At 38.2% G+C, this 19,208-nt stretch overlaps 1 protein-coding gene across 1 annotated transcript in view; it reads left to right on the plus strand.

The window, feature by feature from the left end:
• Positions 1-17,259, plus strand: part of ZSWIM6 (zinc finger SWIM-type containing 6) — a 197,165-nt gene extending 179,906 nt beyond the window's left edge. Inside the window, exons 8-14 of the mRNA XM_023256902.2 lie at positions 824-970; positions 2,561-2,821; positions 6,624-6,759; positions 9,925-10,082; positions 10,718-10,881; positions 12,613-12,694; positions 14,505-17,259. Of these exons, the coding sequence (XP_023112670.2) occupies positions 824-970; positions 2,561-2,821; positions 6,624-6,759; positions 9,925-10,082; positions 10,718-10,881; positions 12,613-12,694; positions 14,505-15,367 (1,811 nt within the window). The 3' untranslated portion in view covers positions 15,368-17,259. The remainder of the gene's footprint in view (positions 1-823; positions 971-2,560; positions 2,822-6,623; positions 6,760-9,924; positions 10,083-10,717; positions 10,882-12,612; positions 12,695-14,504) is intronic.
• The last annotated feature ends 1,949 nt before the right edge of the window (positions 17,260-19,208 follow it).

Raw genomic sequence — 19,208 nt, forward strand, 5'->3', positions numbered from 1 at the left:
TGGATATTTTATCTTGTGTATAGATTTCATTATATTTTCCTCTAAGAAGGAGCTACTCTTATTTATTACCTTAGTAAACACTTGGATGTAAAATATTGCATATTTTACAACAAAGAACATATCTTAGAATATTTACAGCTTTTTTCTCAGGACTGTAATTTAACATAAGAACTTGAAAGTGCTACCATTCTGTTGAGAAAATGCAAAGGATATGTTTCATCCAAATTATGTTATCTTCTGCTGTAGTTCCCCTTTGTGGCAAAGATCCTCTCTTTAATGGCTTACAGATTCATGATAATGAGGACTTTCATAGGTGCTAGGGTAGTAATTAAATGATACCCATAGAGAAGTCCCAAGTCAGACCCAGGTTACCACTGCCATCTAGTCTCCCATGTAGGTGACCCAGTGAACATTGACTTTAATGTATCTTCTTAATATAGTTATCCAGTATAATTCCAGGGAGACTTCTTAGTCTTCTCTAATGCCACTCTTGGGGAAGTAAGGGGAGTTGTTCCTCACTTCTCGGTAAAAATTTGGAACTCATTTTTCCTCATATAACATAATTTAATAGTATAAGTGGTAATGTTAACCCAGTACCTTGGACACACAGGCCTGTCCTCGAAAGTTGGCACCATTTATATGGATTTACAGATAAACTTTGAGAACACCAAATTGTTCACATGTTGGGTATTATGTGTACGATCGTTTTTTTAATTAAAGAAGAATTGCCAGTGGAATTCAGGACTAATTTGTTAGGATGCCACTATTAAAAGCATCTCTTCCTCTACTTGTCTCCATCCCTCAATTTTCTTTTCTTATACAGAGCTACCCCATAAAAGCCTCACCTTGATAACCAATCTGGAGGGCTGGGTTGGACACCCCCTGGACCCTGTGGGCACTCTTTTTAGCAGCCTTATGGAAGCTTGCCGAATTGATGATGAAAGCTTCTCTGGGTTCTCCGATTTTACAGGTAACACTGTTGGCATTGTTTCCTGTGCTTTTTTTCCCCTAAACCTTGAGTGGCATTGGTCAGTGTTTCTTGTCACAGTTGGTTTTGTGAATCTGTACGGTTAGTAGTACTTTCGGTTAACAAGGGAGCAAGGAAATGGGCATTCCCATGGTTTTATGGAAAACTTAACACACTGAGAAAAATCTTCGAATCCACAGTTGGGCTCATGTGTTAAAGAACCTTAGAAATACGTATTTTCTTCTAGCTAGTGATTCTGCATCTAAGAATTTATCTGCATTTATGACTGTTTTCCAGCGTTAAGATTTAAGATAAAGATGTATATCCTAGCATTGGGAACTAGAAATTTGGTTACTTTTTAAGTTTGTTTTTGCCTTAGAAGTTACTTGTGACTTACATGGGTTGTAGTCTACTTTAAGAGGATTATCTAATGTCACTAAAAGTGTTTTACATCACACATTATTTTATTTTATTAAGTTCATTTATTATTTTGAGACAGAGGGCAAGTAGGGGAGGGGCGCAGAGAGAGAGAGAGAGAGAGAGAGAGAGAGAGAGAGAGAGAGGGAGACAGACAGACAGAGGATCCCAAGTGGGCTCTGTGCTGACAGCAAGAGAGCCCACACGGGGCTTGAACTCTCAGACCATAAGATCATGACATGAGCCGAAGTCAGACACTTACCCAACTGAGCCACCCAGGCTCCCCTACATCACACATTCCTTTAAAGCATGTTTTGAGATTTCTCTCTGGCCTCTTGAAACTTAAGAATCAGCGTTAAAATAACTGCCTGTGGGCTGTGGACAGAGGTGTGGCAGGGAGGGAGTACTGTCCCTTTTCTGCTCTCATGAATGGGTGAACACAGAGGATTAATAATGTTGTCCCTCCACAATTTCCCCTGTGGTGTTTGCCTTCATGGATTATGGGTGCCCCAGACTCTGTCAGGACGGTGAAAGCTATGACTCTGAATTCATTTTCCTTGGGAGTCTGATGGTTGAAATTGGTTAAAATTTCTCATAGAAGTGCTTCAGCAGAAATAAGAGAATGCTCAAAGAATCGTTCCTCTTGATAACTGATATGACTCTTTGATAGCAGAAAGGACCTTGAAATTGGTTAGTATGTTGTGTTCTCTAATTTCTTCATTAAATTCCAATATTGTGATAACACTTTGGAAACAACTTCTTTTTTAATGCCGGGCTTTAAAGAGTTGGTAACTATGGCAGTCATTATATAAGTTTACTCTTGTTTAAGTAAAGTTTTTTTTTGTTTTTTTTTTTGGTTTTTGGGGGTTTTTTTTTTACTCTTTAGTATTCTTAAGATCTCTTCTTAGATTTGTAGGGTTTTTTGGTGATTCATTTTCAGTGGGAGGAAAATATTTGTAATATTCTGTCCCTTAAAATATACATATCTAGTCATTCATGGTCATTTTTTAAAAGATCTAGAAAACTACGCACTTTAACGTAAGAAACATATTTTCTATTTTTCTTGGAATAAAGTCAACGATTCATTTAATGGTCCTGGGTAAAATAAATATTTATACCTATCGGTACCTGCAAAAGTAGTATCTGAACTCTGCTTTCTTTTGTGACATTTTACAGAGAATACGGGACAGTGCAAGTCTCTGGAATACCAGCATCTCCCTGCACACAAATTCTTAGAAGAGGGGGAATCCTATTTAACACTAGCTGTGGAAGTCGCCCTGATAGGGCTGGGACAGCAGCGTATCATGCCTGACGGGCTGTACACACAAGAGAAGGTTTGCCGGAATGAGGAGCAGCTCATTTCCAAGCTTCAGGAAATTGAATTGGATGACACACTGGTGAAAATTTTTCGCAAGCAAGCAGTCTTCCTATTAGAAGGTAGTGTGATAAAGAAGTTTTCCGCTTGTTCTGCCAATTTTATTGAGGCACTAAGCTTTCTTATGTTGGGAATACTGTTTTTTTTATGCATTCAGTATGGTAGTTATTCTGATTGGTATGGCCACTGAATGTCACAGGAATGTTTACTATCCAAAAAATAATATCACTTAATCAAAAAGTACTGATGTTCACTTGTGTGTCATTTGATATAAGTGGTGATGTGAGATAGCCTGTTAGAAATGAGCCCCTTTTAATGCCACAAACCTTGAAAAGGACTGTGCCTATTTAGTCTATGTTGTTACTGAGATAAATGTTAAGTTTGATAATTTGCGAGTTCGTGCTGGTAGCCATGTACCTATTTACTTGATCACTTAAATAATGAAATGGAAATTCATCGGCATTCCTCTGAATTATTATTTTGGCTTTTACATGACATCTGGGTTTTGAGTATGTCGTTTTGCATGTGTTAGCAAAGGACTTGGAGGCTCCAGGAATGAATTACCACTCGCTAATTCTTTCAGAGAATTCATTAAGTGTAGATTCACCAAGTTCAAAGTTTCATGGACTCTCTAAGGCAGTCTTAATTCTCTTCTTTTTATAAGGTCAAGAGCTGAATGGCCTAAGAAATTTTGGCTGGCATTATTTTTAAAAAGTTTTTTCTGTTTGTTTTGTTTTTTTTCTGGAAAAGAGTAAGTGTAATTTATATACTAGCCTAATCTTTTATGCAAATTTCGGTGATGCCTACTGGGTAAAGTTGCTTCTATATCTTAAGTACATGGGTATTATTGTGGGATTGTCTGTGATTGATAGATGAGTAAAGTGTGGTGTTCTCATCATATATTTAGAACTGTTGCATACAGGGAAAGGATTTAGAGAAAATAACATTTCACTGCTTTTATTTGTCCAAAGCTAAAGATCTCTTTGAAAGAAAAACCTTTATCAAATATATTACAGTATCATACATTTGTGTGTTTTATAAGTGTATTTTAAAGGGAAAATGTTCTTAATAACAAGAGTAATTTTGGTAAAATTCTTGATAGTAATTTTTTGAAGCACTCTCCTTAACTTTTTTTTTCTTCTAAAGATTAAAAAAAGCCTATCTTGGCAAATTTCAGGTGATCTTCATTCTTTTATTACTGTTTTGTTTTAGTTCCCTCCTGTTTAATTCCTTTTGATACAAGCAGTACCATTAGCCACAAACTTTTATGTTGTCATTGGCTCTTAGTAACTGAGTTTTGATTTCCATTATACTGAAGGACAGGAAGAGAATGTGTGCTTTTTATAGAGTTGATAGTGTCTTATACCTGTTTATGATTTGCCTTTTTAAATGTCTCCATGTTCATTACTCATGAATATTTTAAAACTTTTTCTTAGCTTTTGATTAGCGCATCCCTCCCTGTTAAACATTTTTTTTTTAAGAACTGTGCCTGCTAAGGAATGCTGTTGATTCATCACAGCTTCCTTTACTTTCCTGATCCTGCTAGGACTGTAAAGAATGGGTAGTGCAGGACGGGAAGCAGTCTAAGGGGAAGCCAAGGGACCATTTCTGTAAACTCCTGAAAATAAACACTCCATGACTGAGTTGACTGCACTGGGGCATCAATTCTTCTTACAGTTACTTTGTAAATTTCAGGAGCATAGTAGTTAGCAGACAGTAACTATTCTGAAATAAAAGATGCTAACTTTTTCTGAAAAAGAAACAGTAGTAACCCTGTATTGTTGCTGCGTGTTGATCGCTTTTGACCACAATGCAATATTGGCACATTGGGCCAATTGACGTAATGGTAAAGCACTTCTGCGAGTTCAGGGATTACACTGATTATTCATCTACAAATAATTCTGAATAATCGGCTGACTGTTTTTCTTGTTGGGAGGTATCATAACAAGAAGTGTTGATTATGCATCCTGGCCTGTTTTGCATAGCACAAAAAGGTAACTTGGTGATTTAAGGGAAACATTGAAAGGAAATGGAGGAGAAATGAAGAAAATAGATAGTCTACAAGTTTGCTATAACTAGGTCTTAAGTAGAGTTAGTGTCTTAGTCTTCCCAGGCTGCCATAGCAAAATACTGCAGAGTGGGTGGCTTAAGCAATAGAAATTTCACACAATTCTGGAGGCTGGGAAGTCCAGGGCCAAAGTGCTCGATAATTAAATTTCTGGTGAGCCCTCTCTTCCTGTCTTGTATATGTCTGTCTTCTTGTGCTCTCACAAGCAGAAGGGTAGAAAGAGAAAGAGAACTCTTTGATATCTGTTCTTATAAGGACACTAATCCTATTGGATCAGGGCCATACCCTATGAACCCATTTAACCTTCATTACCTCTGTAAAGGCCTTATGTCCAAGTATAGTTCACCTTGGGAGTTGGGGCTTCTGCATATGAATTGGGGTGGGGAATATAAACTTTCAGTCCATAATAATAATTTAAATAGTTTGGCCTCATTATTTAAACTAAAGGCAGAACTATAATGCTATATCAACTTTTGCAGAATATTTTTAAATGTCTTAAACGTAAAAGAAAGGTCATGGATTTGGTAAAATTAGAACTCTAGGGTGGATTTTAGTTTGCCTAGGTAAAAAAACAAATTTTTATGAGAATACGATTTTCAAAGTCCTTAAATAATGAACAGTTCAAAAATACTAACCAAAAAATACAGAAATGTTAAAATAATCTCTATTAAAATTATCTGTAATGTATCATGCTCCTACTCAGTGCCCAATTCCAACTCTTCACACCATTTCTTCTGAACTGACATTTCTTGCGTTCTAAACTCTTCGCCAGACTGATTTTTCTCATGGAAAACAAATGTATTATGTCCTTTGAGCAGTAGTGTCATGGTTCATAATTCTAGAAATCATTAAACAAATGTTACCCAAAGGTGACATGGAAACTAATTTATTAAACACTTTACAGTAACTAAACCTCAAAGTACCTAAGTGGAAAGTAGTTGAACTAACCACTGTGGTTTCCTTTCAAAATTTATTTTAAAATTTGGTATTGCCTTTCTTAGGGCAGCGTTCAGAGAGCTCACAAGGGAAGTTAGTTCTGTCACCATGCCTGTCATAACCTACTAAGAAATGAGTTTTGACAGCTTAAATGTAATTTTACTTTTGAAATTGGTCTTTTGGAGCCCTCAAAGTAGTAGATTTCCAGTTACTTTAATTTTTTTTTTCTTTGCCTGTGGTGAGTATCAAATGGATTACTAACTATTCTTTTATTATTAATCACTTTCCGAGAATTAATACCTATTTCTGCTTATTAGAAGCAACTGTGTTTAAAGTCTTTGCATTGGGATTTGTGGTTTAAGAGTCCTCCCTTGAGGCGAAGCACTCTTTTCTGGAAACCTGACTTGTCCGTGCCCACAAGACTGATGGGGTCCGGGGGCAGGTTCCACAGTTAAGCTGCACAGTCGTGTGTGCGTTTGCAAATCTGGATGCTCAGATGTCACACAGTGAGAAAGGATGTCTCTTGAATTCAGTGAGATTTTATGCTTCAGAGGGTTTCTTTCTCTGAAGCAGTTATAATATGAAAAAGCTCTGCCCCTTAGTTCTGTGATTCTCATTTTCGCTATGGTACAGTTAGTTGGGGACTGTTCCTGAAGTGATTGGATACTGGATACTACACCCTGTGGAATCATTTTTGACTAAGAATTGTATTTCTTTCTACTATGTCACTTTGGTTACATTCTTAACTAGAATAGCTTGTATATGTCATAACGTTACATAAAAATTTTTAAAAATATACTTTACAAGAAGTCTTAGTTCCTTTTTTAGGAATGTAAAATGTGTATGCTCTCTTCCCACAGCCGGACCATATAGTGGTTTAGGCGAAATAATCCATCGGGAGAGCGTTCCAATGCACACATTTGCCAAGTATCTCTTCACCTCTCTCCTACCTCATGATGCTGAATTGGCATACAAAATTGCACTGAGAGCAATGCGGTACGTATTCACAGCCCAGTCGGGCAGAGGCAATCCAAATTCCCCACTGGGAAAAAAATGGCTGTTAACTGACTTCTCATTCATTCATATCTCTTGTAGGCAGCAGCAAAGCTAAAGAAACTATTTATGCTTCTTGGATTGTTGTAGTGGTGGTTTGTTTGTTGGTTTGTTTGGCTTTTTATTTTACAGTAAAGGAAGAATTGTCTCCTAGACTGCTATCATACTTGTGCTCATGGTGGCTTTTTCTTACTTTTCTTGAAGCTAGAATTTGGGAATTAAAGAACAATTTTAGGCCAAGTTTAATCACAAGGGAGCAACAGTTGAAACCTTCCTAATTAGTTAATTGTTTTGAAAATATTAGATTTTGAAACAGTGGTAAATAATAAGTTTACTTGACTGAATGTAATAACTGAGGGAGCCCTTCACACCTGCTGCATCAATAGTGCAGGAAGGCCGTAGTATCGCTGAAACCCCTTTGTGCTCACCTGGAGCTTAAGGGAAGATGAGGCCTGGTGACTAGGGTTGAAGGCAGCACTATTAGGCATTTTCCAGGACCTGCTCTCCTCAGTCTGACTACTTCCATCTCCTCCCCAACCCTCCCTTTCATGAATGATAATTAGATTATGTTGTTCTCTGCCACTGACCTTCCTATTTTCACTTTCCTTTTTATTTATTCTTAAAAATTTTTTTAGAGAGAGTGCACAAGAGGGGTAACGGGGGTGGAGGGGCAAAGGGAGAGAGAGAGAATCCCAAGCAGACTCCACACTCAGCACGGAGCCCAGCACAGGGCTGGATTCCACGACCCTGGAATCATGAACCGAGCCAAAATCAAGAGTCGGATGCTCGACTGGCTGAGTCGCTCAGGTGCCCCTTCGCTTTACTTTTTAAAGTCTGTTCATCAAATATTTTTTACCATGAATTTGTCTAGGTGAATATTTTTTAATGAATTCAAGATTATATTTTTTAATGTTAACTGTTGCCTATTAAACGTTAAGGATCTGAAAGGCATATCTCCTTTTCTTAAAATATGAGATTTTTCCTTTTTTAAATAATTAAAACATTCCTGTCTTAAAGTGCAGATTAGACTTAGTTATAGTCACCAAAGAAAGACAGACCATGTACACACACGCCTAAGAGTTTGAGGTGCTGGGGAGTAGTTTGGTCCCGTAGAATCTTTTCATCAAAGTTTCTGTGTCCGGAAACATTGTAGTGGATTCGAAAGAAGTTCTTGCCTGTGTGAGGGCAGCTTACATCTTTCAGGAGGCCTCTTTTTTTATGCAGTGAGTGTGCGTGTGTGTGTGTGTGTGTGTGTGTGTGTGTGTGTGTGTGTGTGTGTACCTACCTGTGTGCCCATGTGTATTGAGTCTGACGTCTTTTAACTTGGTATTCTTTCCTTGGCGCCATGAAATCTGTTTAACCTGTCAGAGAAACCTTGTTGAGTTTTCTCTTATCTAATTTTTAAAATGTCCCCAGATGAATTAATAACTAACATAAGCAGAAATCCCCCCACCAAATTACTTTATACCCCTTGGTCTATTTTAGGGCACAGTTTTGTAAGTTTTTATTCCCATTTTTGGAAGCTGAAATAGAAGTTGTCAGACGAAGACAGATGCTTAGCTCTATGCTTCCATAAATCTTAAGAATTTTGCTCCTGTTTGAAATGGAAGAATGCTAATGTTATATGATTGCTAGGACCACTGTAAAGTTGAGGGGTAAAATAAAAGGTTTCTCTGTGATTCTAGCTTATGGGAAGGTATCTGTCAGGTAGAAAGGCTTGCTTTGTAACACTCAGAAACTCACTGATGTTTTTCCTTGGTTGCTGCCAAGGCAATTTGTTTATGGGGGATATTAGTAGGGCCCTGGGGGATTGTTTTCCAACCTTTTCTTCTACTTGCCACTAGTCCTGCTAAAAGACTGCTGTGGAAGGGAGGTAGTGTGACCTACTAGAGCCTCTCAAGGCAGCCAGGGCAACAGGAAAGAAAAGAGACCTGTAGCTTACTTGCTTCTTCGTCCTTGTGGAAGTGAGAGAAGGGTGGGAGAGCGGGAAAAGGGTGTTTTTAGCACTCATTTTCTCATCCTTTTAGCATATTGACCAGTTTCCTCTACAGCAACTCTGGAAAGATCTGCCTGTGAACACAGGGGCATTCTAGGTTTTTTGAAAAGTTAAATAGCAACTCCACCAAAATTCTTCTTACTTAATAGCTTACCTTGCCACTCTTTAATGCTCACATCTCTTTGTCCCTAGATAAAAGGAAATGAAAGTGAGGCATTTGGCTTAGCAGAGCAGTAACTGTTCTTGGGTGAGGCCCCAAGGCCAGCCTCACACCCTTTGGTCTTCAGCTCTTATTCCATAGTCCCTAACACTGGTATACCTGAATTAAGGTCAGCGTTTTGATGATTGTAAAGGAATAATTGCAGTTGTAGCTACTCTGCTTATCTCTTTGGTACTTCTATCTGGAAGAGATTGCTAAGCACGTGCTTTGTTTTCCAATAATTGTTCTTTATTTGTCAACATATTCTCAGTCAAACATTGATTGAAATTAGAGATCTCACTGAATTTATGCAAGACTGTCAAAGGACAAATACTTGGATCATTTGCATTCATCATCTCTGATAGGATTGATAGAACATATTCTAACTACAAATTCCTGAAGTAATAAGGAACTAATTCTGCAGGAAACATGAGTTTATTTTTTGTCTAACTTCCCCTCTTATGTTGTGTTTTAATGAGTTAGCTTATCCATTTCAGCTATCCACTGATCCCTGACCATTGCAAGCTCAGTCTTAAATGTTCACCTGACTATCAGTTTCTGTTGATTTTTATTTTTTTAATGAGTGAGAAGATTCAAAAATTTTAAAGTAGGTAAACATCGAGCCTTGTGTTTCAGATCTCTTCATTGCTATATATCTTAATTTCCTTGAATAATTGCAGTTTTTTGAATGATGCTAAGGAAAAGAAATCTCTTAAGTTTGGGTAATGAGCAATTAACAAGGTGACTTTGGCATCCAGATAGCAGAGTGTAGCTGTACCAGCTCTTCTTGCACCAAGGACCTGAGCAGTTTCTCCCAGCATCTACCCATTCATCTGCTTTCTGACCAGACCCTGTGGCCAAGGTGATGGACCAGGAATAACTGGGAGCCAACTGCCTTGTCTTCTCATTACAGGTTACTAGTATTGGAATCTACTGCTCCAACTGGAGACCTCACCCGCCCACACCATATTGCGTCAGTTGTTCCCAACCGATATCCTCGTTGGTTCACTCTAAGCCACATAGAATCCCAGCAGTGTGAGCTGGCATCCACCATGCTAACTGCAGCCAAAGGTATTGGATTGTCCTGAGACTTCATGATTAAATAGTTTGCCTTTTTTATTTAAACGGTCATGTTTTCCATCCAGTTCTCAGTAGTGGTGCTAATGTCTGGTTGTAAGGACATTAGCTTATAAGGTAAAACAAGTGCTACTCACTTGAACCTGACGTTTTCCTCTTTTAATTGCATCATTAAACTCGGTGCTGACAGAGTTTAGGTTTAGTGTCATGCCATGTAAATGTAGGTTTAGTGTCATGCCATGTAAATGTGGTTCAGGTTCAGAAGCAGATTAAAATGTTAGGTGACATATTTTTTTTTCTCCCTGAAATATTCACCAAAAATATGTAAGCAGGAACTAAGGAGGGTTTTTTACTATCTCATGTTCATTCCGGTTAATTTTGTGCCTTTGTTACCGAGGATGTGTCTCCGTGTATCTTTGTGAAGCGGAGATTCATAGGCATGTAACTCTGGAACACTTAGTTGTAGTGACATCTGTGCCATATGTGAACATTTCAGGTAAATTAACTTGCGCTTTATGTTTTGTTTTGTTTCCTTTTTTCCCTCCCTCTTGTGTGTGTGTATATGTATGTGGTTGTATGATTTGTTTGTTTTGTTTTGCTTTGGTTTGGTTTTCCCATGTTCGTTGCAGGCGACGTTCGGAGGCTGGAAACAGTATTAGAATCCATCCAGAAAAACATTCACTCCTCATCCCACATCTTCAAGCTTGCCCAAGATGCATTTAAAATAGCAACTCTCATGGACAGTTTGCCAGACATCACTCTTTTGAAAGTGTCTCTGGAGCTGGGCCTGCAGGTACATGACTGGTGGTCTTTCCTGGGGCACCACGAACTGCTAAATAAAGGCATCATCTTAGGGTTGTTTCTGTTTGGATATTTTAGTGCAGGCAAATGACTCTTCAATGCACAAAATGGTTAGACTTTAGAAGAGCACTGTATTTCAGAGCTGTGCTCATTGCCAGCTGAACCAGACTGCTGCCTGAGGTGCAGGGACTGTACTTTTAGAAACCCTGTATGTGTCCTTCAATAACAAAGGTCATTTTCTGAATTATGGCCTTAACACCGCTGTTTGTCCTTTAATGAATAGAGGAGATTGTTGCTAGTAAGAGACTTAAATAGAACTATCGTGTATCGTGTATAATAAAGAATCAGTTGTGGGGTTAAATTTTTAGAGGAAGTATGAATTTTTATTGATGTTTGCATTTTCATTATAGATGGGCAGTTCTAGCTCCTTTTGATAACCTTGAGAAAATTAGGTAAAGGAGGAATGATTGGGCCAGGGTCCAGTTCCAGTATTCCGGCAGGCTTTCTTAGTCATACAAATGGATGTTTGCTTCCTTATAGTTTCTAAAAAAAATTCCTATATAAACCAGGAACTGAAAAGTTTAATCTTTGATCTGTCTCAGGAAATCTCTCCATTAAAATATATACCATATATACCATTAAAAGCATTGAAAGAAATAATTACATAATTACCTTAAGTATGGGGAATAGAATGTCCTGATCAGATGATTAATGTAGATTTTTAGTTACAGAGTCTCCTCATGATGGTTAATAAAGTTTAAAGACTTAGATTACAGGAAAATGTACTCACCCTATATAGTAGTGTCCAAGTAGCGGGTAGAGAGGATTGCTGCTATACATTGACATTTTAGAAGTTTCTTTTTAAAAATAAATTTGTGCTCTGTGGCTTATTTTTGTTATCATTTGCCTCTTTAAGGAATGATGCAGAAAGTACCATTAACACAAGCTTTCTGGTTATTTGGAATTCTGGCAGGTTTTTTTGGATAAATCTGGCAGATCACTTAGAACTTAACCCCTGCCTTATTCTTTCTAGGACCCAAGAAGAAATCCCACAATGCCTTTCTAAGGCTTTAGGCATGTCCTTCCCCAGATGTTCTAAATCTTAAAGGGTAGGGGAAGTAGGAAGAGGTGGATCAACTTATTTTAAGATCTTATTAGAAAGTAAAAAACAAAATCAGATGACTAATGATGCCAAAAAATGATTTCTTTCCGTAGACCTAGGCATATCTTCTTGATCACCAGAAAAAAGAACAACCAGATTTTGAAGGAGTAACTAAAATGATTATTTTAAAATAACCTGTTTGTCCACTGAGAGGTCCTAGTCAGAATTAGTTCATGAAGAGCCTCAGAAATCTAGAATCAGAGAATATGTTAAAGCTGTGGAGGAGGTGAGGGCATGGACTGTGCTTAATCCTGCAGTCCAGCGCTCTGCTTTTGCAGAAGTGATAATTGAGCAACTGGCCCAGGATGCCGCATCTGGTCAGTCGGCCGATTTGGAGTAGAATGTGGGCCCCCTGCTTCCTAGGCAAGGTCAAAGCCAGCTAGGGAAGCCATGGTCGAATCTAAATTGATGTGCAGAACTTTGCTCTAAATATGGCTCTCCATCCTCCTGGTCATAGGGAATACTCCTAGTAGTTTATACCTTGGGATGAATTATTTCCTTTTTCCGTTGACTTAGGGTTAGGGTCATCTTCTGAAATATTTTGTTATCCTGTGTTTATAGGTTATGCGAATGACACTGTCCACCTTAAATTGGCGACGGCGGGAGATGGTGAGGTGGCTGGTGACGTGTGCTACTGAAGTGGGTAGGTAAACTCTGGAGAAGGAGAAACTTTCCCCAGTGCCTCCTGGTTGGATTTAACTCATCATTTATAAATACAAGAATGTTTTCCCTCTTTTACCTGGATTTCTCGAAGGCTCCTTGTTCCTTCTAGCAACCCACAGGGTCTTCCTTTCCTCCAACCCCTGCCTCCAGCCTTTAGTTGTACTGTTCCTCTTCTCAACTATCACATTTGTGAGGCTTCATACTCCTGTTTAAAATTGAATAAGTCACTGAGTAAATACTTTTTGTTCATTTCTGTCATTCTTAAGGTGCTTTTAGTAACTTTTTGTGATAATCAGGCCTATGGTTGTTTCTTTAAGTTTTAATTTGTATTTATTTTGAGCGAGCTAAAGAGTGAGCAGGGGAAGGGCAGAGAGAGAGAGAGAGAGAGAGAGAGAGAGAGAGAGAGAGAATCCCAAGCAGGTTCCATGCTGCCAGCACAGCCCAGTGTGGGGCTGGAATTCATGAACTGTGAGATCATTATCAGGTTTATAGTTTTATATTAAAAAGTTGCAGAGTGAATCCTTGGTAGGTTGGAAACCACATTTGAAACTAACTTGAGACTGTGGGTTAGTGGTTAGATCCATTTTAATTAAAATAATATAAAGTTATCTAGGTGTGCTGAGATTTTTCTTTATCATCTGAGGGCATATGTCATCATATCCAACAGATAAATGACAGTGTGGGTTAGGTGAGCTTTCGGGTATGTGAAACCTATAAGAAGATCCTCCTGGTTGCCCATAATCTGCAATTTGTGAGACCATCAAACAACTGTTTCCCCTCTGTTGCGGTAAATCAGTACTAAAGAAAATTAGATTTCCAGTAGGAATGTCAACAAACAAAATGGTGGCTGCTTTAAATGAGTGTTGGTTAAATTGTTTTCCTGTTTGCATCAGAAAAGGGTATATACCCCTCTTGCTGAGAGGACACTGCCACCTGAGTTTTTAGATATTGTAAAATCATTCTTCTTGGTTTTTTCTTTTATTAATCTTAATGGTTTGTTACTTTGGAAAAAAGGAAGTTGGTCTCAGTATAAAAATTGTATCATTCGATTGTTGAGGTGATGCTTTAGTGCAGCATTACAAAAGTAATACCGGTTGGAGAACTGCTAATACAACTTCCGTACTCCTGCACCAAGGCATATACCTAATTCTCTTTTGAGTTTTAGTACCTTGTCTTCAGATCACTCGCAGTTAAGATTTTCTTATGGCTCAGCCACATTGGGTCTCTGCCCTTAAAACGGTTATGTTATAAAGATCTTGTCAGACATTCCAACATCTGAGTCACCTGTAGGTCTGCTTCTGTTGACTTTTTTCTCTTGATGGCGGATCATAGTTTTCTGCTTCTTTGTGTGTCTTAATCATTTTGTATTGTGTGTACTTTAAACTATATACAAACACACATCCTCCATAAAAACTTTCTCTTTTGGTGAGAGTGGTCATTTTTTTCTGACTCAGATTCTGTGGTGGATAACTGACAGGAGGCCCCAGTGAACTAGAACTCATTAGCAATAAGCCATTTTCTGAAATGGCAAGCAGTGCAGTGCACATACCAGCTACCGAGGAAGTTTATTATGGGAAATTCATGTTTCTTTTAGGTATTTCACTGAATAATAATCTGTCATAACCTTATTCTAAAAGGTTGCGTCCAGGCACATTACCTTCCAGGATTTCGTGGCCTAGCTCATGTCCTGTGATGGTTAACCATGTAAACGTTGATTGTTAGGTGGAAATAAGGCAAGACCTCTGTGCAGCCTCCTCGTCAGTAATAGGGCTTCTCTGTGTTCCTTGAAGGTGTCTATGCCCTGGACAGCATCATGCAGAGCTGGTTTACGCTCTTTACTCCCACTGAGGCCACAAGTATAGTTGCAACCACCGTGATGTCCAACAGCACCATCGTTCGCCTCCATCTGGACTGCCACCAGCAGGAAAAGCTGGCCAGCAGTGCCCGGACACTTGCATTGCAGTGTGCCATGAAGGACCCTCAGAACTGTGCCCTCTCCGCGCTGACCCTGTGCGAAAAGGATCACATAGCTTTTGAGACGGCGTACCAAATTGTTCTAGACGCTGCTACGACCGGCATGAGCTACACCCAGCTCTTTACGATAGCACGGTACATGGAGCACCGCGGGTACCCCATGAGGGCCTACAAGCTGGCCACCCTGGCCATGACCCATCTCAACCTGAGCTACAATCAGGATACACACCCTGCCATTAATGACGTTTTGTGGGCCTGTGCGCTCAGCCACTCCCTTGGTAAAAATGAGCTTGCAGCTATAATACCTCTGGTGGTCAAGAGTGTCAAGTGTGCAACGGTACTGTCAGACATTTTGCGCAGATGCACTCTGACCACTCCTGGCATGGTGGGACTTCACGGAAGGAGGAACTCTGGTAAGCTCATGTCACTGGACAAAGCCCCCTTGAGGCAGCTCTTGGATGCCACAATTGGGGCCTACATCAACACGACGCACTCAAGACTCACGCACATCAGTCCTCGGCACTATAGTGAGTTTATAGAGTTCCTCAGCAAGGCCCGAGAGACCTTCTTAATGGCGCACGATGGACACATTCAGTTTACACAGTTTATCGACAACCTGAAACAAATCTACAAAGGCAAAAAGAAACTGATGATGTTGGTTCGGGAGAGGTTTGGTTGATAGAACTTGTATGAATGGGGGTGGGGGGTGGGAAGGGAGGGATGGTTTGTTTTTACTTGAGCCTGCCTTTGTACCCTTTTTAACTTAAAGAACAGAGCCACACCGGTATTATATGTGTATAGTTATATTGCGTTTGCAGACTAAATTGTCATGTTGTGAAAGTTTGTGTGTTTTTTAATTTTTTTCCCTTTTTCTTACTTTTTTTTCCTTTCCTTTTATTTTATTATAATTTTTAATATTTTTCTTTTGGTTTTGTATGAGAGAGAGGTTAAAAAGGTTTGGTTTACACTGAGTATATGTTGTCAAGTGGCGAAAGTCCACATAGCTCTCCTGTTTTCTGTATACGTTCACAGCCTCAAAAAAAAAAAAAAAAAATAATTGAAATGGCTTTAAAAACCAAACAGAACACCTCCATCCTGTGATAAGTACCTCGAATGGATTCAGCTTTACTCCTTTGTAACTCATCTTTACATTTTCAGCATATTTAAACAAACCAACAAAATGAAATACTAATAGTTAAAAGGCTGACCCACGTGGCTTTGCAGTGCTGTTCGTCCGGAAGCATGGCACACGATGCTTGTGCATGTGGAAACTTAGCGACTGTCAACATACATTCTCAGGGATTTATCAAAAAAAAAAATTAAAAAAAGAATGAGAGCATTTATTGTACTGTATATATATTATAGTATATGTCTGAATATTGAAAATATAACATGAACTAATTTATAAAAAATATTCTATGTAATGCAAAATACTTGAAGCTGCAGTAGCTTGGTTTTAAACAAAAACAAAAAAACTGAGAGAAAACCTATCAGAAGGACTAAAAGAGTGCGCCTTGCTTCAGGGTTGGCTCAGGCGGTGAACTTCATGCTGGGCATCTATGCAGAGCCACCTTTTGGATTGCATGGTTGGACTGCGATCTATTGGGAGAAATGATATATGTATATATATTTATACAGTTTATGTATACATATATATATGTATACACACAGACACCAGACACAAACACACCACCACCAACAACCACTACACCACACATGCTTGTAACAGGCACTAGAATAAAGAGGGACAACAAAATACACAGCCAGAGCAGCAAGCCTTAGCATTAAGAATATACAGTATGCCGGAACTGGGGTTCGTGCCTCCTAGCCTAGGAAACTTAAAAGAAATATCCTTTTGACACGAAACACAAAATGTTTTCCAAAACAATTGACATATGATACAACGCCTTTGCAGTGAGCTAATAATAAGCTAACCTTTGTGCACAAATAACATTATATATATTATATATCTATTCTGCATAGGTATTTTGACTTTGTGCAGGACAGAAAGTTGTGTAGGTATGACTGTTCTACTTTTCAGTTTTCTTTCTTTTTTTTTTTTTTAAATATATTTTATTTTCTCTAGAATTACTCAAAACAAAAGCAGCCTTCTATCTTGCCTTGTCTTAATGCTTTAAAATAACCAAACTGGAGATCTAACTACCAAACTGTTCATTATATTATTAAATACCAACTTTGGTTACAGTATAGTGTCTTTACTTTAGCTGATGGTTCTGTAACCTTGTGCTTTTTAAAGCAATTTTTATGTTTTGGTGCAAAAGTTGTCCAGTGTCTCCTGTTCCCTTCATTAGAGAACATGCTAGAGGTATGTTTGTAGGTATTTTTGTTTAGAAGAACTATTTCATGCGCTCCATTTTATTTATTATAATAGGTAAAAAGAAAAAAAAAAGGTTGTACTTCATCACCCATGTAAACATGCTCATGAAGTTGAAAGTAATTAAGATTTGATACACTGATATCAATTTATTTATGTAACTAAATCACTGTTTTATAAACTTGTTAATGATCAACAATTTTTGTTTTGATTAAAATTAGTTTTTTGAAAGTTGATTCTGCCTCCTTTATGGTATATCTCGTATTACGCTTGAATTTGGTGATTATAGACCAGGATATTACCACATCTCCAAGTGTTTAATACTATGTTCATTCATCCAGTAAATATTTCTGTACTATTTTCTGGGCCCTGGAGATACGGTGGTGAACAAAATTGCACGCTGGAGCTTACTGTCTACTTAGTGGAGAAGACTGACATGAATCATATAATTACAAAGATAAAATATGAGACAGAACAGCTGATTTTTCCTCAGTCTGTACGTTTGGTCATTCTCCCTAATTAATAAACTATAATATGTTCAGGACTTGCTATATTTAATAAATGCTGAGTTTGTGCGAGGTTTTCTGTGTGTGTGGTTTAAAAGGAAATTGCATTATAGGGAGTGAATGCTGCATATGCAATATAAACATTTGTCCCACTTCATCTCCCTCAGAGATTATAGCAAAATGGTGCAGTTAGATTGTGTGTGTGTGTGTGTGTGTGTGTGTGTGTGTGTGTGTGTGTGTGTGTGTCTGTGGTAAAAATCACATCACAAATCTACCATGTTAATCATTTTTTTTAAAGTGTACATTTTGGTAGTGTTAGTATATTGACGTTGTTGTGCATTATCTCTAGACCTTCCTCATCTTACAGACTAAATTTTATACCCATTAAACAATTTTGTATCCATTAAACAATAGCAGCCCTTTTTCTCCCTTCCCCCAGACCCTGTATAACCACCATTCTACTTTCTGTGAACTTGATTACTTTAGAAACCTCATGTAAGTGCAATTATACAGTATTTGTTCTTTGTGTTTTGCTTATTTCACTTATTTCTGTAGTATAACATACTCCAGATCCATCCATGTGGTAACATGTGACGGGATTTTCTTCCTTTTTAAAAACTATTTATTATTGAATTATAGTTGGCATATAATGTTATATTAGTTTCAGGTGTACAACATAGCATTTCAACAATTCTATACATACTCAATGATAAATGTAGTTATCATCTGTCAACACACAATTTTGTTATAACATTAGTGACTATATTCCCTGTGTTGTACTTTTATCTCTGTGACTTATTTTATAACTGGAAGTTAGTAGCTCTTAATCCCCTTCACCTATTTTGCCTCCACCCCCACTGTTTGTTCTCTGTATTTATGAGTTTGTTTTGATTTTAAATTCCACATATAAGTGGTGTGCCTGAATGGTTCAGTCAGTTGAGTGTCTGACTCTCCATTTCAGCTTGAGTCATGGTCCCGGGGTCGTGGATTTGAGCCCCGTGTGAGGCTCCGTGCTGAGCGTGGAGCCTGCTTAGGATTCTCCCCTTTCTCTCTCTCTCTCTCTCTCTCTCTCTCTCTCTCTCTCTCTCTCTCTCTCTCTCTCTCTCTTTCTCTGCCCCTCTCCCTCTCTTTCTAAAATTAAATTTTAAAAAATTAAAAAAAATAAATTACACATATAAGTGCAATCATGTGGTAATTGTCTCTCTGATTTATTTCGCTTAGCGTAATACCCTCTAGATTCATCCATGTTTTCGTAAATGGCAAGATCTCATTCGTTTTTATGGTTGAGTAATATTCCTTTGCATATATGTACCACATCTTTATCCATTCATCCATCAGTGAACAGTTGGATTGCTTTCATATCTTGGCTATTCTGAGTAATGTTACAATAAACATAGCGATGCTTGTATCTTTTCGAATTAGTGTTTTCGTTTTCTTTGGGTAAATACTCAGTAGTAGAATTACGGGATCGTACATGATTTATATTTTTAAAGATATATATATATGTGTATATATATATATATATATATATATATATATATATATATTCAATGTTTATTTATTTTTGAGAGAGAGAGTGCCAGTGGGAGAAGGGGCAGAGAGAGAGGGAGGCACAGAAACTGAAGCAAGCTCCAGGCTCCGAGCTGTCAACACTGATCCTGACATGGGGCTCGAACTCA

The sequence above is a fragment of the Felis catus genome, chromosome A1, assembly GCF_018350175.1.
Source record: "Felis catus isolate Fca126 chromosome A1, F.catus_Fca126_mat1.0, whole genome shotgun sequence".
Classification (NCBI taxonomy): Eukaryota; Metazoa; Chordata; class Mammalia; order Carnivora; family Felidae; genus Felis; species Felis catus.